The 26,796-nt window shown below is 39.1% G+C and overlaps 1 protein-coding gene across 3 annotated transcripts in view; it reads right to left on the bottom strand.

The window, feature by feature from the left end:
* Positions 1-26,796, bottom strand: part of LOC124798691 (transcription initiation factor TFIID subunit 6) — a 137,776-nt gene that overhangs the window by 23,032 nt on the left and 87,948 nt on the right. For all 3 annotated transcript variants that reach the window (XM_047262199.1, XM_047262198.1, XM_047262197.1), the window contains 2 exons: positions 19,361-19,595; positions 8,746-8,894 (listed from right to left, as the gene is read on the bottom strand). In XM_047262199.1, the coding sequence (XP_047118155.1) occupies positions 8,746-8,894; positions 19,361-19,595 (384 nt within the window). The remainder of the gene's footprint in view (positions 1-8,745; positions 8,895-19,360; positions 19,596-26,796) is intronic.

Below are 26,796 nucleotides of genomic sequence, written 5' to 3' on the forward strand. Positions count from 1 at the left end.
AACCACCCCTGTATATAGAGGGCTGTAATATACTGCTAGATTCACCACTTTTCTCTGCTCTTCCTTTCATAAGTTCAATACCCCGGTTAGTTCTATTTGGTACGGGTCCCACACACCTGAGCGTTATTCTAGCATGTGTCACAAGAGAGCTTTGTAGGTAATCCTTAGTATTCTATTATTCTATCAATAAACCATGTCTGTCACCTGCTTTACCTATGACTGAGCATTTGTGATCATTCCAATTCATGTCCCTAAAATTTGTTACACACAGGTATTTGTGGAGCTGACTGATTCCAACTGTGCCTAATTTACACTGTAATTAAACAGAGGTAATAAAGAAGCAGATCTAATAATGAACAAGGGAACAGATAAGTGGGTGAACCACTATAAACAGCGTAATGAATGGATTACCACAGCCAAAATGGTCACAAAACCATGACTGACTGCAGTAGTACAAGCATATATTGTCTGTAGTTCTGCAGACTGAAAATAAGTATGGTACGAAGAAAAAAAAATCAGTTTGTTAAAGGAGAAGAAAATTTAATTATGATGTGGGACTGGAATATGACAGTAGGAAAAGGAAGAGATGATAAAATAGTAGGAGAACATGCACTGGGGAAATGGCATGAAAAGGGAATCTACCAAGCAGAATTTTCCCACAGAGCACAATTCAATCATTGCTAACATTTGGTTTGAATGTCCAGAAAAAACACTATATACTTGAATGAGATCTGAAGACAACAAAACATTTAAGATAGATTATATAACGGCAAGACAATGATTTAGAAATAAATACCAAATTGCAAATCATTTCCATGAGCAAAAGTGGGCTCTGACTAATTCATTAGTCTGCTTGTGTCTGTATGTGTGGATGGATATGTGCGTGTGTGCGAGTGTATACCTGTCCTTTTTTCCCCCTAAGGTAAGTCTTTCCACTCCCGGGATTGGAATGACTCCTTACCCTCTCCCTTAAAACCCACTTCCTTTCGTCTTCCCCTCTCCTTCCCTCTTTCCTGATGAGGCAACAGTTTGTTGCGAAAGCTTGAATTTTGTGTGTATGTTTGTGTTTGTTTGTGTGTCTATCGACCTGCCAGCGCTTTCGTTCGGTAAGTCACCTCATCTTTGATTTTATATATAATTTTTCCCACGTGGAATGTTTCCTTCTATTATATTAATTCATTAGTTATGAACTTAAAAAGAGGGGATGTCAATAAGTTGAAGCAAATAGATCATTAGACAACAGCAGGACTGAAACACAACAAGAGATTAAAAGGTAGCTACAAGAGCTATAGTAGTGAAGGTACAGAAGAAACGACTAAGCAAAAAGACAAGGCCCAGAAGAAATCCTTGGATAATATATGGGATACAATATTAAAGATGACGGACAAAAGGAGAAAATATAACAAAGCAGTAGGTGAAGCAAACAAAAAGTCTAAAAAATGAGACTGACAGAAAGTGCAAAATGGCAAAGCAGAAATGGCTAGTGGTGAAATTCAAAGCCTTAGAAGCTTACAAGAGAAGAAGAAAGATGGATGCTGCTTGTAGGAAAACTAAAGAAACTTTTTGAGATCACAAAATCAGCTGTGAGAACATGAAGACTTACATGGCAAGCTAGAACTAAGCAAATAATAGAAGACTGCAGTATGAAAAGAATATATAGAAGGGTTATATAAACTTTATGACAGTGTTGTAGCTTATTCTCCGTGGTATTCAATCTGTATATATACAGCCACATCAGAAGAGAAACCAAGAAGTAATTTGAAAAAGGAAATAAATTTCACCAATAATAAATTAATTTTTAACGGTTTCAAGGTGACATTGGAATTATGTCGGAGATGGAAAAGGGCTTCCAAGATCAGTCAAACAAAACAGTCAGTATCTTACAAATAGAAGACACTAAAAAATGACAAAAACAACAAAAGTAAAACCATCTTAATAACATGTAGCCATATTGAATCAGGTATTGCTAAAGGAATTTAACCAGGAAATGAGACACTAATTGTAAATAATTGATGAAGACAGTAGCAAAAGGGATGTAAAACAAAGACTGGCAATAAGCCTGGACATTGAAAACAAAAGTTCTGAAATGAAATTTCTCAGATTTGCAGAGGACTTTTGCTATACTTCCTGTAAATGTGACATCTGCTGCAATACAAGTGAAGTGTTTAGAAGAAATAGCCAGTAGCACTGGCATAAGAATTTCTGCAGAATAAGAATTTATTTATAAAGTTTTATTATTTATTTATTATTTATATAGAATTTATACATCTTGGGAAGACAATCCAAGAAAATAGTTGGAAAAAGCTGTTATTAAAGAAAGGATACATAGAATGAGAAGGGCATGTGGTGTAACTAAAGAACTTTACAATAAAAATGACTGTCTAAAAATGGGAAAATGAGGTATTACAATACAATAGTTTAGCCAGTACATATAAAAGATCCAATGTCAACCATTAAATTACAATTTAGATAAATCAGAAATGTTCGAAAGGTGAATTGTTAGAAAATACCGCATTAGGACTTTGAAAACTACAAAAGGTTGGAAATTGCGGAGTAGTGATGAAATTTATTGAAACACAGAAAACATATCAGAAGTAATGCGATAAAGAAGACTGGTATTTTTTGGACTTTATTCAAATCAAGACAGCAGATTAAACAAAAAGATCTTTAGATATTTCTTGATATTAATATAATAGAGGGAAACTTTCCACGTGGGAAAAATATATCTAAAAACAAAGATGATGTGACTTACCAAACGAAAGCGCTGGCAGGTCGATAGACACACAAACAAACACAAACATACATACAAAATTCAAGCTTTCGCAACAAACTGTTGCCTCATCAGGAAAGAGGGAAGGAGAGGGAAAGACGAAAGGATGTGGGTTTTAAGGGAGAGGGTAAGGAGTCATTCCAACCCCACGAGCGGAAAGACTTACCTTAGGGGGAAAAAAGGACGGGTATACACTCGCACACACACACATATCCATCCACACATATACAGACACAAGCAGACATATTTTCTTTAAATATACATATACAGACACAAGCAGACATATTTTCTTTAAATATGTCTGCTTGTGTCTGTACATGTGTGGATGGATATGTGTGTGTGTGTGTGTGCGAGTGTATACCCGTCCTTTTTTCCCCCTAAGGTAAGTCTTTCCGCTCCTGGGATTGGAATGACTCTTTACCCTCTCCCTTAAAACCCACATCCTTTCGTCTTTCCCTCTCCTTCCCTCTTTCCTGATGAGGCAACAGTTTGTTGTGAAAGCTTAAATTTTGTATGTATGTTTGTGTTTGTTTGTGTGTCTATCGACCTGCCAGCGCTTTCATTTGGTAAGTCACATCATCTTTGTTTTTAGATATATTTAGATATTTCTTGTTGGATAAGAAGTCAACCATGTTGGATCCACAAAGGGGAGAGGGAGAGAGAGGGAGAGAGGGGGAGAGAGAGAGAGAGAGAGAGAGAGAGAGAGAGAGAGAGAGAGAGAGAGAGAGAGAGAGAGAGAGACTGGCAATAGCAAGAAAGGCTTTTTCCGAAATATAAATTGAAGATATAACAAATCAAAGCACAGAGAATAGAAATTTGTGGCAAAGCTTGACTAAAGTACAGTTAGACGTATAGGAAACCTCCTGAGATGTCAAGGAATATTTTACAGTAGAGCATTGATTATCCGAAGTAATTGGGGGACATGGGTGTTCGGAAAACTGGTTTCTTCGGATAATCGAACTGTACCTGTTTATTTGCCAAAAAGAAGTACTGTACAGTAAATTTATTCATAAAAACAGGCATCTCTTTTAGTATTACAAAGTAACCTACAAAGGCAACTTCAGTAGGAATATATAGTATGTGGCACAGTTTATTAAACATAAATATATACATATTACATACACATTTTGCGTGAACAATACACACAGTACACAAAATTAACGTTTAAAAAAATCCTTTATTTTGGTCTGTCTAAGCAAGCCTACATGCTTACGAGCAGCTAAGTCATGTACTTTTTTGATTACGGATATCTGAAACTGGTCACTTTCATCTTGGGCTTCAAACCATCGCAAGGCAGTAACAAAACAAGTTAACGCCTCAGAAGCTGTTGGTATATTTTCATCTTCACTTTCTGGAGCACTGATTGATGAGATGCTGGCGGCGTCATCTTTATCAGTGACGATGTTTACAATCTCACTGCCCTGCATGATTTGGTGTCCTGGATCTGCACCATCGATATTCATCCATTCATGAATGTCTTCTTCATCACATTCGTGGCAATCTATTTCTTTTAGCATACCAAGAATTTCGGACATATCATTCTGTTCGTCATTTTCAGTCATGTCATACCTTGTGAATTTTCTTCTGTGTCCAAAATTTTATTCCAGGCTTTCTTCAAATTCTCTTCCTTTACACTATTCCATGCTGCGCTGATCATGTAGGACGCGTCTTTCAAGTCAATATTCTTATGATTTCTTAAGAGACTTTCTTCTCCATCCTCTTCTCTTTCTAACAACAACTTACACAACAATTCTTTCCTGTAATATCGTTTGAAAGTCTCAATAACGCCTTGATCCATGGGCTGTAATAGGGAGGTTACATTAGGTGGAAGAAATATTACCTTTATGAACTCGTCTTTTTCGTTTAAAATATCACATGATGGATGAGTTGGTGCATTGTCAAGGAGAAGTAGTGTTTTCTCCCTCTTCCCATTCTTTAGCTGATGAGCTTTTACAGAGGGTACGAAAACGTCCAGAAACCACTTCATAAAAATCATACTATCCATCCAGGCACTCTTTTGTGAGGTGTACACAACAGGCAAGGCTGACATATTAACGTGCTTGAAACAACGAGGTTTTTTACTTTTACCAATGACGAACATAGGCAGTCGGTGACTTCCAGTAGCATTACCACAAGCCAAAGCTGTAATACGGTCCTTGCTTGTTTTAGGACCAGGTGCTGCTAATTCATGATGTGGAATAAGAGTTTTTCTCGGTAAAGCTTTCCAGTTAAGTCCAGTTTCGTCAGCATTGAAAACGTTTTCGAGAGCATAATCTTCTTCCCTTAATACGTCCCTTAGTTTGACTTTGAAAGAATCAACTGCTGAAGAATCAGCCGACAGTTTTTCTCCCTGTATTGTAAGCTCACGAATGCCATGTCTTGACTTGAAGTGTTTTAACCAGGCCGTGCTCGCTTTAAAGTTCGAAGGCCCCCCAAGTTTTTCGTTGAACTGCATTGCCTTCTCACACAGAATGGGACCTGAGATAGGTTCTCCTTCCGGTCTCTTTTGTGTAAACCACTTGTAAACAGCATCATCTAGATCTGTGTTAGTGGCGAGCTTCATAGTTTTACGGCTTGTTGATCCATCAGTAGAATCAAGCACAGCTATAAAATTTGCTATGCTCGTCTTTTGTTTTTTTATATCCGTAATTGTAGACTTCCCCACCTTGTACTCATTGGATAAAGTGGTTGCAGATTCACCTTCTTCTAACCTTTTAATAATCTCGTACTTGTCCCTCATAGAAAGGAGAACACATTTACGTTTAAGCATTTTGTATCGTCAAGTTCACTTCTTCACGCAGCAGCACACAAGTGGTTGTAACAGAGAACAGAAGGTGACTGTTGGCACCGTGAGAATCTCTTCTTGGGGGTGCACAATCCTTCAAACTGCGCGGAGCGGCACGCCTCAACTCTAAGCTGGGGCAGCTGTTGCTGTGAACAGCTTTGATACTGCCGCTACTTCTACTGCCAGTGCCAAGCCGACAGAAGTGTGCTGATTGTTGAAACACAGCGACTGGCGGCTTGGCCGGTCAGCAGCGCCTTGTGAAGGCCCCATTAGAAGCAATGTTCCGCCAGTGGTGGCCCAGTGTGGCGACTACTGTGGGAAACTTGGTTTGGGAATGAGGGGGATGATGGACGGTAGGGTGGGAGAGTAACAGGTGCGAGCGAGTACACAGCTCGATTAAGCGGTTGTTTGGTTGACCGACGTTCGGATAATCGACGCTATACTGTATTTAGGAATGGAAGGAAGCATGAGGGATAAAAATTGTAAAAGCTTGGCTAAAGTAAAAAGGTTGAAGTGGGTTTTGTTTGAAGCAGTTACGCAAAGATGAAAATACTTGTGGAGGACTGTCTAGATGGAGAACTACATTGAAACAGTCTTCAGACTGAAGACCACAACAACTAGTCAACAATTAAACGCATTATTTGAACACTTTCACTCCCAATATAATAAAATTCCATTCACATTTCAGTTGAATTTCTTCAATAAATTTGTAGAGTCTTAATACAGTCATTAGCACTAACAGAAAGGCTGCAACTATCAGTACTGTGATCCCTACACAATTCTGGAACTCACAGAGTCACAAACATGTAAATTTTCACTCCAAAGTACATGGCTTTTTATCAGTTCCATTAACAAAATCTGCCTTTTACTTAAATTTAAACACAAGGAAATGTGTAAGTTACAACAATGGCTATGTTTAACCTGACAGACACATTCTATGGGGAAAAAGGGGCATAAAATTATACTACTTCTGTACAATGGGCATAAGGATGTCAGCAGTGACAAAAATTGGTCCAATATCCCATATGTTGGTAATAGTTTAGACAGCTTTGCAAAAAGTTAAAATCTCACAACTACAGTTCTTCATTTTCCAACAACAATAATAATATAGCTAAGATATTAATTATTACCAATGATACAATCAATCTTTTGGTATAAAATGATGTGTGTAAGATTGCTGCAGGGTCTGTGGAACAGTGTGAATTGATCAGTCAGGTAGAGTTGTGGCAATTAGGTTGTCAAAACCTAACATCAGCACAAATTTTAGTACAGAAAATCATCTGTATGTACACTACTGGAAATACTTGAAATCAATAAATATATGGACTAGAATGATACTTAGTTTCAAATGAACAAACTTTTTTCCCGTTTCTGTTTAATTAAGCTTCAGTTAGGCCTACATAATAGAATTTTTTAATGTAAGATCTCCTTAGTAATTTTTTTTAGTGTGATGCTTCCCTTTACAAGACCAGCTTATCTGCATCACTAATATCTCTGTAGCTTACACATCATTTTACCTGATATTATAATGTTCAGTTGTTACCAACCGATGGCCCAAAAAGCCAACAACAAGTTTGTGAGCAAATAAGTGTGTCAGGTTCCAGGCCAATGTGGCAAGACATATATTTGATAAACAGTGTGTACCGTTGAAGATGGAAGCCGAGAACACCAATGGCAAAGCCAACTAACATGTCCCAACAAGTCACAGATCTTCGTTTATCCTAGACTCATGCATACCAGGATTTTAGCACAAACTTCGAACTACTGGGACAGTCTCATTAGAGAGACCATCGAGGTATGCACCAGAGACAATCTCATCAACTGGGACTGCGGCTATAATCTCAGCAAGATTTAGGTAAGTCAGCCATGCACTGTCAGGAGGTTAGTTCATCAGCACACCCGATGATGGCGATGTGACTGATAGCCAAATTGTTGTGCCCGTTGGACACTAGGGACCACTAGAACACAAGTGGACTACATCTACATCTACATGATTACTCTGCAATTCACATTTAAGTGCTTGGCAGAGGGTGCATCGAACCACAATCATACTATCTCTCTACCATTCCACTCCCGAACAGCACGCGGGAAAAACGAACACCTAAACCTTTCTGTTCGAGCTCTGATTTCTCTTATTTTATTTTGATGATAATTCCTATGTAGGTTGGGCTCAACAAAATATTTTCGCATTCGGAAGAGAAAGTTGGTGACTGAACTTTCGTAAATAGATCTCGCTGCGACGAAAAAAGTCTTTGGTTTAATGACTTCCATCCCAACTCGCGTATCATATTTGCCACACTCTCTCCCCTAATACGTGATAATACAAAACGAGCTGCCCTTTTTTGCACCCTTTCGATGTCCTCCATCAATCCCACCTGGTAAGGATCCCACACCGCGCAGCAATATTCTAACAGAGGACGAACGAGTGTTGTGTAAGCTGTCTCTTTAGTCGACTTGTTGCATCTTCTAAGTGTCCTGCCAATGAAACGAAACCTTTGGCTCGCCTTCCCCACAATATTATCTATGTTGTCTTTCCAACTAAAGTTGTTCGTAATTTTAACACCCAGGTACTTAGTTGAATTGACAGCCTTGAGAATTGTACTATTTATCGAGTAATCGAATTCCAACGGATTTCTTTTGGAACTCATGTGGATCACCTCACACTTTTCGTTATTTAGCGTCAACTGCCACCTGCCACACCATACAGCAATCTTTTCTAAATCTACTCGATAATTTGCCGTCTACTACTACAAACTGTGACTTTCCTGACAGGAAATTACGAATCCATTCGCACAACTGAGACGATACCCCATAGCAGCTTGATTAGAAGTCGCTTGTGAGGAACGGTGTAAAAAGCTTTCCGAAAATCTAGAAATACGGAATCAACTTGAGATCCCCTGTCGATAGCGGCCATTACTTCGTGAGAATAAAGAGCTAGCTGCGTTGCACAAGAATGGTGTTTTCTGAAACCATGCTGATTACGTATCAATAGATCGTTCCCTTCGAGGTGATTCATAATGTTTGAATACAGTATATGCTCCAAAACCCTACGAGATCTACAAGACTTTAATTTAGCATAGAGTGTTAAATTCCATAGTTGCCTATTAGTAAAAGAGAATTTAATGTTTCCCATTTTAGAAGTAACGAAAAATGTTATTATGAAAACAAGGAGTGGAATGTAAGTACTTACCACTAACAGATGCTTTATGTGACCAGCAGCAATCTTATCAGTATTACTTAATACAGGCCCTTCCAAAGCAGCCTCTATGCGATCAGCTACTTGCTTGACTCGGGGCAATATAAACACCTTGCTAACCTCAGTCCCAAGTTCTGAAAGACCTGATTAAAAAAACAGTACTATTTTAAAAGTAAGTTGGAAACATGAGTACAGTATTTCATTTAGGATCTATTTTTTGTGGGAGAAGATAACGTATAGAATGAGAGAATGCACAATTTGATACCAATAAATCTCTAACACTTTTTATAAGAACTGTATGGGATTTTTGCAACAAATTTTGTTCCACATCAACTACACAACTCCATACAGAAAGTGTCATAACTTACATGCATTCTGTTCTCTTAATGATTATCACATTCTGAAGAAGAGCAAGGATGACTGGCAATAGAGTTATACGATGCTTTCGAGCCACCAAGAGGAAGAAAAGGATACAAAACTGTTACAGTTCGATGTATGTGTGTGTTGTGGTGGTAGACTGACAGTTCTTATATTTTATTTATTAGTCTTGCTTGTTTTTACCAGTTTTTCCTGTCATAGTAATTCACCATATAGTGGAGATGTTGTGTCGCTAAGCAAGTAAGGTTCTGGCCAGAAGGTCTTCTGAATTAGACAAAAGACACACACACACACACACACACACACACACACACACACCACATTGAGGAGGGGGGAGGGGGGGGAGTGTTGTCTAATTCAAAAGAAGGCCTTTTGGCCAAAAGCTAACTTGTTCAGCATTCTTTTTGCTGTACCTGTCTGTAATTCAACATCTCCACTATATGGTGAGCAGTAATCTATCCTTTTCATAATACTGTCATTACTCTATCCTGGATTTTCCATTGTTTGATTTAGTCTTACTAATTCAATAATTCAAAATAACAAGGAGACAGAATGACTGACCAGTACTTCCATTCAAGAGGGAAAATTTCAAATACTATTGATAAAGACAATTAAAAACAGAAGAAACAGTGTGTAGCTTTTGGGACTGTTAGAAATTAGTTCCTTCCTCAGGTAGGAAACAGAGATGTCATTATTTATTATATTATTATATATTTATTATTCAATAATAAAATATAAAAATAAATAAATATATATAATAAACAAATATACTTATATTAGTTTATCATTTTATCAATTATTCATTTATTTATGATTATATCAGTTATTTACTCTTCAGTTTTTTTATCTTCATATATTCCCTCTCTCCCTATCTTTAGTTTTTCCTTGTCTTCTTTTCTGCTTTCTTAATTGTGGGTTTCATTCCATTTTTAAACCATCTTTACATTCTTATATTATCTTTAGACTGAAGCAAGCACAGTGATTACCAACACACTATGAATGGAAGCTGTTGGGATGAGAGTCCATGATACCAAAAGCTATGGTTTTGTCTCATAATCGTGAGAGGGAATTGGAATCGGGAGGTAAGTTTCTTGTGAAAGGCCGTAGATATTCTGTGGTACAGCTCAGGTAGTGTGAAATATTGACATACAGTTGGAATTAATTCTTGTATTTAAAATGCCAATTTTTTTACATTATGTTTTTAACATAATTCTGAATTCTATGTACTCCACTGTAGAAGATCTTAATGTACTTATGAAACATTCTGTATCCACCCGTTGATTTTTGTCACCAGTGTTTTGTCAAATTTCCACAATGTTCATTTGCACTGTTCTATCTTGAAGTTATTATCCTGGCTGGAGGATTCTCTGAATTAATTATTCATTATGAATGTGTCTCAGTCGGCATTATCCATTGGTTTTTAATTTAAATGATTGCCTCCTTATTATGTGTGTGGCTCCAGCATTAGGTTGACATTAATTGTGGAGCAATTAGCCAGTTGTGGTACAAACAAAATTTTCTATTTTGAAAAACAGTTTCTCTGCATATCCCTAAACACTACCATTGTGATACCATACCTGAAAGGGCCACGGGGAAATGGGACATTATAATTTAATTTTTGCTGCATGGGGAAAGTGGAGTTCAAATTAATTATCTGACCTGAGAGAGAACACTGACAGATTATTTTGGTAGTACATTGTCATATCAAAGAAAAACAAAATCCACACTGATTATATAGCTTACACTACACCTCTCCAAGAAAAATGGTGTACTAAATGCCAAGGAACCTTTTACAATACATTAACATACCCCCATGAACCATGGACCTTGCCGTTGGTGGGGAGGCTTGCGTGCCTCAGCGATACAGATGACTGTACCGTAGGTGCAACCACAACGGAGGGGTATCTGTTGAGAGGCCAGACAAACATGTGGTTCCTGAAGAGGGGCAGCAGCCTTTTCAGTAGTTGCAGGGGCAACAGTCTGGATGATTGACAGATCTGGCCTTGTAACACTAACCAAAACGGCCTTGCTGTGCTGGTACTGCGAACGGCTGAAAGCAAGGGGAAACTACAGCCGTAATTTTTCCCGAGGGCATGCAGCTTTTCTGTATGGTTAAATGATGATGGCATACTCTTGGGTAAAATATTCCGGAGGTAAAATAGTCCCCCATTCGGATCTCCGGGCGGGTACTACTCAAGAGGACGTCGTTATCAGGAGAACGAAAACTGGTGTTCTACGGATCGGAGTGTGGAATGTCAGATCCCTTAATCGGGCAGGTAGGTTAGAAAATTTAAAACGGGAAATGGATAGGTTGAAGTTAGATATGGTGGGAATTAGTGAAGTTTGGTGGCAGGAGGAACCATACTTTTGGTCAGGTGAATACAGGGTTATAAATACAAAATCAAATAGGGGTAATGCAGGAGTAGGTTTAATAATGAATAAAAAAATAAGAATGCGGGTAAGCTACTACAAACAGCATAGTGAACGCATTATTGTAGCTAAGATAGACACGAATCCCATGCCTACTGCAGTAGTACAAGTTTATATGCCAACTAGCTTTGCAGATGATGAACAAATTGATGAAATGTATGATGAGATAAAAGATATTATTCAGGTAGTGAAGGGAGACGACAATTTAATAGTCATGGGTGACTGGAATTCTGGAGTAGGAAAAGGGAGAGAAGGAAACATAGTGGGTGAATATGAATTGGGGGAGAGAAATGAAAGAGGAAGCCGTCTGGTAGAATTTTGCACAGAGCATAACTTAATCATAGCTAACACTTGGTTCAAGAATCATAAAAGAAGGTTGTATACATGGAAGAATCCTAGAGATACTAGAAGGTATCAGATAGATTATATAATGGTAAGACAGAGATTTAGGAACCAGGTTTTAAATTGTAAGACATTTCCAGGGGCAGATGTGGACTCTGACCACAATCTATTGGTTATGAACTGTAGATTAAAACTGAAGAAACTGCAAAAAGGTGGGAATTTAAGGAGATGGGACCTGGATAAACTGACTAAACCAGAGGTTGTAAAGAGTTTCAGGGAGAGAATAAGGGAACAATTGACATGAATGGGGGAAAGAAATACAGTAGAAGAAGAATGGGTAGCTCTGAGGGATGAAGTAATGAAGGCAGCAGAGGATCAAGTAGGTAAAAACACGAGGCCTAGTAGAAATCCTTGGGTAACAGAAGAAATATTGAATTTAATTGATGAAAGGAGAAAATATAAAAACGCAGTAAATGAAGCAGGCAAAAGGGAATACAAACGTCTAAAAAATGAGATCGACAGGAAGTGCAAAATGGCTAAGCAGGGAGGGCTAGAGGACAAATGTAAGGATGTAGAGGCTTATCTCTCTAGGGGTAGGATAGATATTGCCTACAAGAAAATTAAAGAGACCTTTGGAGAAAAGAGAACCACTTGTATGAATATCAAGAGCTCAGATGGAAACCCAGTTCTAAGCAAAGAAGGGAAAGCAGAAAGGTGGAAGGAGTATATAGAGGGTCCATACAAGGGCGATGTACTTGAGGACAATATTATGGAAATGGAAGAGGATGTAGATGAAGATGAAATGGGAGATACGATACTGCGTGAAGAGTTTGACAGAGCACTGAAAGACCTGAGTCGAAACAAGGCCTCGGGAGTAGACAACATTCCATTGGAACTACTGACGGCCTAGGGAGAGCCAGTCCTGACAAAACTCTACCATCTGGTGAGCAAGATGTATGAGACAGGCGAAATACCCTCAGACTTCAAGAAGAATATAATAATTCCAATCCCAAAGAAAGCAGGTGTCGACAGATGTGAAAATTACAGAACTATCAGTTTAATAAATCACAGCTGCAAAATACTAATGCGAATTCTCTACAGACGAATGGAAAAACTGGTAGAAGCCAATCTCGGCAAAGATCAGTTTGGATTTCGCAGAAATGTTGGAACAAGCGAGGCAATACTGACTTATCTTAGAAAATAGGTTAAGGAAAGGCAAACCTACATTTCTAGCATTTGTAGACTTACAGAAAGCTATTGACAATGTTGACTGGAATACTCTCTTTCAAATTCTAAAGGTAGCAGGGGTAAAATACCGGGAGCGAAAGGCTATTTACAATTTGTACAGAAACCAGATGGCAGTTATAAGAGTTGAGGGGCATGAAAGGGCAGCGGCGGTTGGGAAGGGAGTGAGAGAGGGTTGTAGCCTGTCCCCGATGTTATTCAATCAGTATATTGAGGAAGCAGTAAAGGAAACAAAAGAAAAATTCAGAGTAGGTATTAAAGTCCATGGAGAAGAAATAAAAACGTTGAGGTTCGCCGATGATGTCATCGGTGAACCTCAACGTTTTTCTGTAATTCTGTCAGAGACGGCAAAGGACTTGGAAGAGCAGTTGAACGGAATGGACAGTGTCTTGAAAGGAGGATATAAGATGAACATCAACAAAAGCAAAACGAGGCTAATGGAATGTAGTCGAATTAAGTCGGGCGATGCTGAGGGAATTAGATTAGGAAATGAGACACTTAAAGTAGTAAAGGAGTTCTGCTATTTGGGGAGCAAAATAACTGATGATGGTCGAAGTAGAGAGGATATAAAATGTAGACTGGCAATGGCAAGGAAAGCGTTTCTGAAGAAGAAAAATTTGTTAACATCTAATATAGATTTAAGTGTCAGGAAGTCATTTCTGAAAGTATTTGTATGGAGTGTAGCCATGTATGGAAGTGAAACATGGACGATAAATAGTTTGGACAAGAAGAGAATAGAAGCTTTCGAAATGTGCTGCTACAGAAGAATGCTGAAGATTATATGGGTAGATCACATAACTAATGAGGAGGTATTGAATAGAATTGGGGAGAAGAGGAGTTTGTGGGACAACTTGACAAGAAGAAGGGACCGGTTGGTAGGACATGTTCTGAGGCATCAAGGGATCACAAGTTTAGCATTGGAAGGCAGTGTGGAGGATAAAAATTGTAGAGGGAGACCAAGAGATGAATACACTAAGCAGAATCAGAAGGATGTAGGTTGCAGTAAGTACTGGGAGATGAAGAAGCTTGCACAGGATAGAGTAGCATGGAGAGCTGCATCAAACCAGTCTCAGGACTGAAGACCACAACAACAACAACAACAACAACAACAACAACATCTATAACTGTATGCCATATACCATATTACAGTGTATGGCAGAAAGTACATAGTGTAGTAGTATCATTGTTCTTATGAGCCATGTAAGATCTTTGCTTCCGATTTAACAATGTTTTCCCAAAGCTGCCTTTCATTACAAAGTTATCCAAATAACCTAAAAATTTCATTCTTGTATGGCCTGGTGGTCTTCTTCCTTCTGTGGCTCCTTTCTACCACAATCATGATGAATCTGTCACCTTCTGATCTTGATAGAAGACCAATCTCCTTAATTCTTTTAGATTTTATGTTCATTACAATGTCAGGTATTTTATATAAGGTGTCCAAAAATAATGTGAAATACTTCGAGAGGTGGTAGTACTTAATGAAACGAGAAAAATACATTCAGTACACATGGGTCCAGAAATGCATACTTTCTTAGATAAGGCCAATAAACATGAATCTGGAAATGCACATCTTCTGTGACAAACACATGTTTACAGGAGGTGTTTAACGTAGCATCTATTCATGACAAAGAACCATTGTGGTGTAAGGAATGATGCACCCTTTGAAGTATAACTGGTTATTGTACCTGCTGGCATGCATTGAAGATATGACCCTGTAGTGTCTGCACACCATTGACTGGAATGGTGTAGACGAATTCCTTCAAGTGTCCCCATGACCAAAAGTCTAGGGGATTGAGGTCTGGGGAACGAGCGGGCCAAGGTGTGCTTGCCCCCCCCCCCCCAACTAAGCCAGTGGTCCTAAAATGTCCGCATCAGATGTTCGCGCACATTGTGATGAAAATGTGCTGGCACACCATCATAAACGAATAACATTCTATTCGTTGCTGCAATGGCATGGCCTCCAGAAAGGTAGCCAATACATTAATGAGAAAGTCCTGATAATGCACCCCAGTTAACCTTTGTAGCCGCAGGTATGGCCCTAGTAATCTATCACCAACAACGGCTGCCCTTAGGTTGATTAAGAATCAGTGTTGATGTCCCCCTTTCTTGAATTGCTTGGGGATTTATTTCTGCCCATACATGCTGGTTATGGAAATTCACATCATCATATCTTGTGAACCCTCCTCATCATTAGATAAAATCTTATATGTAAACACAGTAACTGACTGCTGCAGAGCGTTAAAATCACCTGATAGACCGCATCTGAAATTTAGGTATGCAGAGTGCTCTGACTCACTGACCTAAAAGGCACTAGTTTCATATAAATCAGAAAGATCTGCTAAGTGATTTAATAAAATCAGTTGTCAGTTGCACAATTTAAATATTTTATTGCACTTTACCGATTCTGACAGATTAATCTGTCATCTTTGGAAGTTCAGTATTGACTTGAAACTTGGCCCCAAATCTAATTTGGCACTGCTTATTAATGTCATAAGCCAGTACTGTATTTCTGAAGATGACAGATTAATATGTCGAAATTGGTTAAGTGCAATAAAATATTTCAATTGTGCAGCTGGTGTCTGATATTTTGATGGCTCTGAAAAACAACAAATACCATGTTCTAATATGAAATTGTCAATGCTATGCTAAAACTTTAGCACAGATTTGTCTCTAAATACTACTTGGTTCTTGCAACCCAGCAGATTAATGACAAGGGTTGGCGTGTGGGCCAGCCTGGGTGTGGTTTTTAGCATTTCCTACCTCCGACTAGGCAAATATCAGGTTTGTATCCAAGTCCTGCCTCAGTTTTAAAACATTTAAAAAAATATTCACATACTTTCACATTATACAGAGAGTTTAGGGTATAAATATTCTGCCCCAGAGGTGGGGGTAATGGGATGGTGACAGGAGGGACATTCTGCCACCCCTTAAGCCGTCAGCACACGGACCATGCCGTCGAACATCAACATTGAGCTTGCCGAGTTCAACATGCTGCTGAAGGCTCAGGAATGATGCGACTTGTGCATACAGTACGTGGGGCCCAACTTGGTATACGTGATCGCAAAGCACTCCAGAGGCAGTTGTGAGATATTTCTAGTTCATAAATCACACCATTCACGAAACTGGCGCGCGTACAATTTCCAGATTAGCTGTATTATAACGCACATTTCCTCCACTGTCCATATCCTAGTCACACTGTTCTATATGTAATTTACACAAATAACAACTTCGATATCCATGTACATATTTTAAGACAAAAAGGAAAGTACCATGTCCGATCAATAAGGACACAGGCTAATAAAAGTTCCATTAAAAACAGTGCAACGGAAATTTACCATAGTTCTCCACATAAGATAAACATTATTTTATCATTCCCACATTTTAGAAAACCTTAAGATTATTCTAACTGTTCCTACCCAGCAACGGTCATAGGTTCGAATCCTGCCTCGGGAATGGATGTGTGTGACGTGCTTAGGTTAGTTAGGTTTAAGTAGTTCTAAGTTCCAGAGGACTGATGACCTCAGATGTTAAGTCCCATAGTGCTCAGAGCCATCTGAACCATTTTTGTTCCTATCCAGTAGCAGAATCTTTACAACATGTGAATTACGGAACTTAAAAGAAAAAGGAACAAAATATCTTTATACAAGTAGCATAAGCTGTCTTGTGGATTATGCCAATCGAACAAACTCATTCCCCAAAAAAAGGTGAACTTATATTTACACAACATCAAATATTATAGTACATACTTACGTTAAACTAATAATAAAGCATCAGAACCTATTAAAATTGCGAATGTTAGGGCAAAAAAAAAAAAAAAAAAAAAACCACCCATGAGGAAACGCGAACCCCCACCACAGCATGTGTCTCAGTGTGAATCCATAATGCTACCCCCCCCCCCCCCCCCCCAATGCTAATCAGACAACAAATCAGGGGCGGTCAATCCTAACATGTTACCACTTGCTAAAAGCTTTAATCGTAGCTATGTCACTAATTGAAAGTTAATTATAACAAATTGTACCAAGAACAATGTGTTTTTGGTGGATCCTCTGTGTGCCACTGCCTTCAAATGGCATACTCTCATAATATGCAAGTTACAATAATTCTTTTGCCACGAATACGATGTTTCTCATTATTTTATTGCAACGAATCACACAGTTTTCGAGTGATTCTCAATTTGCTGGTGCTCAGAAACAGCACATATACATATAGGCTTGAACTGAACGCCAATACGGCGCATCACAGCTCTGTGCTGAAGGGAGACGGCGTGCATGTGACGTAGGTGGCACTGTGCCATCTGATTGGTCAACGCTCAGATGCACACTCAGAATATCTGACATGCCAGATATTGCTCTGCACGTTTCGAAAGACTCCCAAACGTGCTATTCCATGCTATGACGTCAGAAACTCAGCGCTCAATGTTTGGATGCACGGTCCATGCACCGACGGCTTTAAAATTAAGCATGCCAAATTGAATAGTAACCTTGCTGACCTCATGTGGATGTAGAACAAAGACACCAGAAAAAGAAGAAGACTTTCAGGTTTTGAGTTCAGCCTTACAAAATCAAGTTCTAGCCCCAAAACACAGAAGAATAAAGTATTGGAATGAGAATGGTTTATCATCAAAGAAATAGTTTCCCATAAATTAACATCAATAGTATTTCCATTAATAATTTTCAACTCTGTTCCTACTATCACTCTATCACAACACAGTTATTCATATTGGAGGAAGAGACAACAAAATATTGAAACCCTGTTTTCTTTTGTTCTTTTTATGTTATTTAGAATCGCACATGCCAAGATGGACACACTCAATAATGACTGTGGAGATTTGGTCCAATGAGAACTTGCACATTCATTCTGTGCTTGGGAAACAGATGGCTCCAGTAACCTCCGTAAGATAGTGTATTAGGTATTTAGTAGCAAAGAGCTGTTAAGTGAGTATTAGGAAGACTTTTCATGTTTGATAATATGATGGATAAACTTTACTAGGAAGAGCAGTTTTTTTGTCAGTTTACTGTGGTGAATATCAGTTTAAATTTGGACATGTGCAGTCCAATTGCTAAGCCCCACAGACAATGTTTGTTGTTTCAGTGTGGATCAAAGTTAAAGGTTAAGTGAAAACAGGTATTTATTATATTATTTCCTTTTCATTAGTTTCACAAAGCATTTTGTTCAAACTGTGACAACGTATGTGATTAGAACTGAGTAAGCTGGTCTGTCAAAAGATGAGAAATCTGTTAATTCTTTCTTTACTTATAAAGAATATGAAAAGTAATAATCCGATAAAAAAAAAATCTCCTGTGAGAGAAGTGTATGTGCTTTGAAGGAAAGAATGATTACGGTTTGTTCATAGCTGGGGCCATTTGCATGTGATACCGCTGTATTTTGATGAAAATAAAATAAAAGGAGTTTCAATACAAAACATTTTGAGAGAGAATGATAGTAGAAAATTTAAAAAACTGAAATCAGTGCAATCTGAGAGCATGCAGGCAACAGCCATAATTTCTGTTTAACTTTGGATTCAGTATGACCATCTGCTACACAGGTAAGTGATACATCCTGTTTATTATTAGGTTTCTTACTGTACATGTACCAACTATTTACTAAAAATTTATCTGAGACTTACAAAGCATAAGCCAAAACATATAATGTTTCTGGTGTGTAAATGCAAGGCTTTAATCACAATATCACTGCTGTACTAGTTTTAAGACATTCTATCATTATTGCACTTTGGGACTCAAGCCCATGAAAAAGGTGGACAGGAAATTCACACATTGCAACAGTCAGGCAGCCTATGTTTACTCTCACTTGTTTTAAGCTCCTGGTTTTCAACAGAATGTGGAACATCTGTCTGTAGGGAAGATCATCCTGCTTACTAGTGCTCAAAGACTTTCTCAAGTGTATGCAAAATATAAATGATCTAATGATCAAATACACTGTTAGATAAAAAAGCATATCACTTTTAGAGGAATTATCCAAAGACATAGTCATAAGGTACTTTTTTCATACATTTCAGAAAAGTGGTTTTCATTCATCTCAAAACAGGCTCTTCTTATTAAAGCATGTCACTTGACAAACAAAACAATAATGAGAAACTGAAAAAATGACATAATGTAATGAGAACTTATGAGAAACATTTTTATGATGTGTTATCTGAAAACAAACACATATGCCTAACTGGTTGAAAAATGTACTTTAGGTGTCTGGTCCAAACCTTCAATGGCTCCATATAATGAAGACAGTTGAGTCTTCTCATTCCGCAGAGCTGTACTGAACATACGAGTGACACGAGTTTGCACATTGTTGGTCGACGTATTGAAATTTTTACAGATTTGTGCCATTAGTCGTGACGCAAAGTCTCTGAGAGCCCAATGGTTATCAAGCTCTGGCCTCATACACAGCTGTTTGCTGACAATGCATGTCGCTACTGAAGGAATTAGCTCATGTAACTGCAACAAAATACAGATTGTTTCTGATCATTGACAATAAAGACATAACTTCTATTTATAAAGTTGACATAGTAAATACAAATTAAAAAACCAAAAATGAAACTTTTGGGGAAAAACTGTACTTATTGGAGTGGCAAATTTTATTAAATACGACAGAAAGCAGAATAAATATTGAGAATTTGAAGGTAGGCTTTTCTTTTTCAACCCAGGGAGAAGAGAAATGTAGGATGTTAGAAAATATATTATATAAAAGTGGAGTACATTTGGCAAGTGGGACAGTACAGTAAAGTGCCTGGCAATGAAAAATAAGTTTTTTTTCTATATTAGTGGTAGTGTCCCAATATTAAAATATGCAGAAGTTACGAATGCAATGTGGCAGTAATAGTATTGTGTCAGAAAGAAATACTGTAAGCAAGAAAAAATTAAACAAATATTTCATCCAACTCTCTTATACAGGGTGTTACAAAAAGGTATGGCCAAACTTTCAGAAAACATTCCTCACACACAAATAAAGAAAAGATGTTATGTGGACATGTGTCCAGAAACGCTTAATTTCCATGTTAGAGCTCATTTTAGTTTCGTCAGTATGTACTGTATGTCCTCGATTCACCGCCAGTTGGCCCAATTGAAGGAAGGTAATGTTGACTTCGGTGCTCGTGTTGACATGCGACATTTCTGTGAACGTTTGGGCAGGCATTGTGGGTGATGTCTTGACTGGGCCCCATGTTCTTCCACCTACGCTCAATGGAGCACGTTATCATGATTTCATACGGGAAACTCTACCTGTGCTGCTAGAACATGTGCCTTTACAAGTGCGACACAACATGTGGTTCATGCACGATGGAGCTCCTGCACATTTCAGTCGAAGTGTTCGTACGCTTCTCAACAACAGATTCGGTGACCGATGGATTGGTAGAGGCGGACCAATTCCATGGCCTCCACGCTCTCCTCACCTCAACCCTCTTGACTTTCATTTATGGGGGCATTTGAAAGCTCTTGTCTACGCAACCCCGGTACCAAATGTAGAGACTCTTCGTGCTCGTATTGTGGACGGCTGTGATACAATAGGCCATTTTCCAGGGCTGCATCAGCGCATCAGGGATTCCATGCGACGGAGGGTGGATGCATGTATCCTCGCTAACGGAGGACATTTTGAACATTTCCTGTAACAAAGTGTTTGAAGTCACGCTGGTATGTTCTGTTGCTGTTTGTTTCCATTCCATAATTAATGTGATTTGAAGAGAAGTAATAAAATGAGCTCTAACATGGAAAGTAAGAGTTTCCGGACACATGTCCACATAACATATTTTCTTTCTTTGTGTGTGAGGAATGTTTCCTGAAAGTTTTGCTGTACCTTTTTGTAAGACCCTGTATTTAACCCTAGTAATACCAAGGCACTTTCCATGACGCGCATACCTGGGGAGAAGGGGGGGGCGTACTTTATGTCCACCCTAAATATTTTTTTTACTAAACTGGAATTTGTTAATTTTTATTGAATTTTATTAACAACATACTTTTTAAACAGGTACTGATGTGCAAGTAGGCTCCAGAACCTGAAAATACCTTTTAGCACACTCTTAGCAATATCAATGCACTTCCAATAACGTGTACTGACTTTATGACAACCACTTGTCGTTGACTTTTATTCTCAACATACTTCTTAAAGAGGTATTGACGTGTATGTAAGGTCCTCAACCTGGAAGTATTGAATATGATATTCAATGGTGAAAGGGACACCTACTACTGAGACCTACATTTTTTGGTTAAGTTTAACTGACAAATTTAAAACATAAATGGAGTATGGTATAAGAATTCATTAGAAACAATAAATATTTATAATATAAAGGAACTGGTTACATTACAATATTTCCAAAATGGGGTGTAAAGTACCCCCCTCCCCCTAGCCCAGTATTGTGAAGATTGAGGTAAGTACCAGTTTATAAGAAAAATGAAAAGTCTTAATATTTTTGGGATTTTCATCATCAGCAGCTAAGGTTTATGAGGCTGCTACGAGATTTTCACTGACTGTCAATGAATGTTTCTCATTCCTTTTAAACAGTCAAACAGTGATAACAGGATAAGCAATAAGAATCAGTTCCTGCATCTGAAGTGATCATCAAACACTTGAGTAATTCAAACACCAGGGGTATGAGGTAAAGGTATTTTGAAATCCATCTGGGCATTATTTGTGTTTTGTAACACTATCTCTATCGCAATGCCATCAAGGCAATGATACAGGGCAATCCATTAAACCTGAACTACTTCAATGGATCATAATTTCCCTCCAAAAGCTTGTACAAAGGGGAAAATTGTTTTAATGATCTCAATAGCTCAGGGAGAATCAGAAGCACCACCCACTGTTGGCAACTTGATTGTTGTTTCTGCACATGATGTCCTTTGTCCGGTATAATGCTGCACTTGCTCAATTAGTTTTAGTTCATTCGTAGCCTTGTTAGCTGCGGTTTGTGAAGTCTTTGAGTGTGCAGTTTGTACCCCATGACAATAATGAGCAAATTAGTATTCATTTGCAGTCTTTAGCTGGCAGAAATATGCAGTGCACACTTTGAGAATGGGTTTTTATTGTGACAACTTACCGGAAAACAAACTCATCGGTTATAACACAATGGGCATTCAAATGGTTCAAATGACTCTAAGCACTATGGGACTTAACATCTTAGGTCATCAGTCCCCTAGACTTAGAACTACTTAAACCTAACTAACCTAAGGACATCACACACACATCCATGCCCGAGGCAGGATTCGAACCTGTAACCGTAGCAGCCATGTGGTTCCGGACTGAAGCGCCTAGAACTGCTTGACCATAGCGGCCAGCACACTGGGCATTCCAGAGAGACTTAAATGTGTCTGATGTTCTGACAAAAGGCAGCAATTTTATAGACTGTAAGGAAGCTGGCGACAACAGGTGTACTAAACAATGATACAGGTAAACATAGACCATAACTAAGTGCACAGATTACACAGCTCTACAAAATAAAATTTTTTTTTCGTTGCCAGGGAAGTTTGAACGAAAATGGGATATTGTTATGATACTCATTCCGAGTATATTTGTACTTTTTCCAAATTGGCTCTGGTTTTTGAGATATAGGTTATTTGTGGAAATGAGAGTTTCATGTGGATAATATCGACTGCACGGTCCATATATGGTGTAATGTATTTGCTACCTGTTTTTTAATTAGTGATATTGTACTATCTTTATTAAACAATTGTGCTCAGGGAGTGCATCTGTGTGGTTGAGGATTACATCATGCAAACATCACACTGTCAGCATGTGTTCAGTCCTGTTGTGCGGTGCGTGTGTTGAAGATATTGAGGGTTGTGCAGATTTGAATTCGGCGGTACTCGACATTCATTTGTTGGCCGAGGTAATCCCCGCAACAGCCGATAGGTAGCGTTCAGTGTAAACAAGAAAAATGGCGATGGCCGAAAGTCACACACATGTGCAGTGCAGCTTCAAGGAGATAGAACCTTTTCATCGTGACGTAGCAAATAAGAGGTGAGTATTCATTTCACACAAAACAATTAATGATGTTTGCTGGATGAGATTGACATGCAAATACAAGAAAGTTCTGCATAATATGTAGTATTTGTGCAATTTTGTTTTAGGAAAACATGAGTTCTTCACGCCATCTTTGCGTGAACCATCCAGATGAGTTCTGCTACATTTGTGGTGAATACGTTCTTCAAAAGAACAGGAAGAATATCACTCCTTTTGTGAAGGAAGCGTATCTGGCATATTTCGGAATTAAACTTGGAGATCAAGACAAGGCGTGGGCACCCCATAAAGTTTGTAAATGCTGTGTGGAGTGCTTACGGCAGTGGACAAAACGAAAAAGGAAAAGCTTAAACTTCGGAGTGCCTATGGTATGGCGAGAGCAGAAGAACCATACAGATGATTGCTATTTTTGCATTGTTAATGTGAAAGGTTTTAATAGGTTCAAAAAACGAAAGTGGGAATATCCCGATTTGGACTCAGCAAGAAGACCGGTGGTGCACAGCAACGATGTTCCTGTACCAACCTTCACAACATTACCCACGCTAACATCATCAGATGACGATGTGCACGGCGAGGAATGTACAAGTAGTGGTTCGGAATACGAAGGACGTGAGACACAACCTCAGAAGTTCCACCAGAAGGAGCTCAGTGACTTGATACGAGAACTCAATCTTTCAAAGCAAGCATCAGAACTCTTAGCATCCAGGCTTAAGGAAAAGAACTGTCTTCATCCAAGTGTTAAAATAACAGCTTACCGGACGAGAGAAGAAAACCTTCTTCCATACTTCAACCAAGAAGAGGTTATAGTGTATTGCAGCAATATACCTGGACTTTTACTTGAATCGGGGCTGCCGGAATATAGACCAGAGGACTGGCGTCTCTTCATAGACAGTTCCACTAGAAGTTTAAAATGTGTTCTCCTACACAATGGCAATCGTTACGCATCTATTCCAATTGCCCACTCAACAAAACTTTGTGAAGCATATGCTAACATCAAGATGGTTCTGCAGAAAATTCAGTATATGCAGCACCAGTGGTTGATTTGTGTTGATTTGAAAATGGTGAACTTCTTGCTTGGACAACAAAGTGGATACACAAAGCACCCATGTTTTATCTGCATGTGGGATAGTAGGGCAAAGCACGAACATTGGAAGCAGAAAACATGGCCTCCAAGGGAACATATGGCTGTTGGTGAAGCAAACATCATTAATGAACCTCTGGTTAGTAGGGACAAGATTGTTCTTCCACCATTACATATTACGTTAGGACTAATGAAGCAATTCACCAAAGCTTTAGACAGAAATGGTAATTGCTTCACATACATCTGCAATACGTTCCCTGGACTCAGTAGTGAAAAACTTAAGGCAGGAATATTTGATGGTCCTCAAATTCGCAGGCTCATCAACGATATCAATTTTACAAGTGTCATGACTGTCACTGAAGCATCGGCCTGGAACAGTTTTGTCGCTGTTGTAAAATGTTTTTTGGGCAATCATAAAGCTCCCAATTACGAGGAACTGGTCAAAAACATGCTCACTAACTTTCAAAACTTAGGAGCTAACATGAGTATAAAATTGCACTTCCTTCACAGCCACTTGGATCGATTTCTTCGTAATCTAGGTGATTTCAGTGAGGAACAAGGAGAGCGGTTCCATCAAGATATGAAAGGAATAGAGGAAAGATATAAAGGAAGATGGGACAGGCATATGATGGCAGATTATTGCTGGAATCTGCAACGTGACTGTTCTGAAGAGACCTATAAAAGGAAAGCATGCAGGAAGCGGTTCGTCATGGACGGAAAATGATATACTTATAGAAAAACTTTTCAATTATGTTTTATACGTGGACAAATGCCTATCAGGTTTTCATAGAAGCTATTTATAAAGATTATTTTCTTTTTTCATTGTAGTTTGTAGCGCTCGAGTTCAGTATTAGCAATTTTTTCTAATTTTTTGAATAAATCATGCATTATCTCAAAAACTAGAGCCAAACTGCATAAATGGTTGCTATATTCGTCCTCAGCACCACTAACCCATCCTAAAGCCACTCAAATATCCTTGGCAAGAAAATGAGTGTTGACCAGTGTTACTGATAGTGTGGTGTCACCGCCAGACACCACACTTGCTAGGTGGTAGCCTTTAAATCGGCCGCGGTCCATTAGTATACGACGGACCCGCGTGTTGCCACTGTCAGTAATTGCAGACCGAGCGCCACCACACGGCAGGTCTAGAGAGACGTCCTGGCACTCGCCCCAGTTGTACAGCCGACTTTGCAAGGAAAGGTTCACTGACAACTATGCTCTCATTTGCCGAGACGATAGTTAGCATAGCCTTCAGCTACATTTGCTACGACCTAGCAAGGCGCTGTATTCAATTGATATTTATTATGTGAAGCATGTATCATCAAGAGCAATGTTCTACAATTGTGGATTAAAGTTAAGTATTATATCAACTACTTACTTTATTTGCAATTCTCAAGATACTGTCCTGTTCCAGACCTCATGCCAATCTGCGTGAGCTTAACGCATGCCTTTCGGCTACCTCCGAGTGGCGTGGCTGTCTTGCTACGCCACTACAGTGGCGACGAGTCTCAAAAGGGTCTTCTTTTTTTCTACTTGCTTAATTTACTTGTGTCATGGCTTCGCCACAATCTCCAGATGTACTGTCCGAATTTTATTGCTTGCAGAATCAGCAGACGCAGGCCTTATTGGATGCCCTTGGACAGCTCGTCCAGGGTCAACGTGCAATGCAAAATGATGCGGCAGCCGCCGCTCCACCGCTACCGCAGCCACAACACGCAGTTGCATCACCTTTTCGTCCGTTTGATGCGGCGCTGGAAAGCTGGACGGAGTGGTCACGCCAATTTGGATTCCATCTCGCCGCCTACAGAATTCAAGGTAATGAGCGGCAGCCTCACTTATTATCATGTGTCGGCGTCCAGACGTACCGTGTGATAGTGAAATTGTTTCCCTGACGCGACGTAGCAACTCTGTCCTACGAAGAAATTTTGTCTGCATTAGATGCATATTTCAAGGCATCAGTCAATGTAGTTACAAAACGGTATACGTTCTTTCGTACAAAACGTACGGCCGGTCAAACTAATCGGGAATGGGTTGCAACTTTGCAAGGCCTTACTAGGGATTGTGCTTTTGAGTGTGAATGTGGACTCCCTTATTCAGATACTATGGTACGTGATGCAATTTCACAGAATGTTTCTGATGTTCGTATACGGGAGCAAATTTTGAAACTAGTCAATCCCTCCCTTCAACAAGTGATAGACATATTGGATAGGCAGGACACACTTGACTTTGCTCAGGAATCATTTGAATCTTCCCCAGCCGTGTGTCACGTTAACCGGCCCGCCGGGCGAGCTGCACGGAACAGTAAACAGCCCTCGCGCTCGTCCGCGCAGCTGCCGCCAAGCTCTCAACCACGTGTCCCGCGGCAGCAAGCAAATGCAGTGCTAAAATCATGCCCGTGGTGTGCAACCAGACATTCGCGTGAGAATTGCCCGTCACGCCAAGCTATTTGCTTTTTCTGTAATAAAAAAGGACATGTTTAGAGTGTTTGCCAGAAAAAGCTTAGATCGGACACTAAAAACCATTCCAGGCCCTTTGCTTCACGCCGGTATCGAACCAAGAATACTCAGGCTCGTGAACCTTCGCCCATGGAAATTCATGTCGTTCAT

Source organism: Schistocerca piceifrons, chromosome 5 (assembly GCF_021461385.2).
Source record: "Schistocerca piceifrons isolate TAMUIC-IGC-003096 chromosome 5, iqSchPice1.1, whole genome shotgun sequence".
NCBI classification, from domain to species: Eukaryota; Metazoa; Arthropoda; class Insecta; order Orthoptera; family Acrididae; genus Schistocerca; species Schistocerca piceifrons.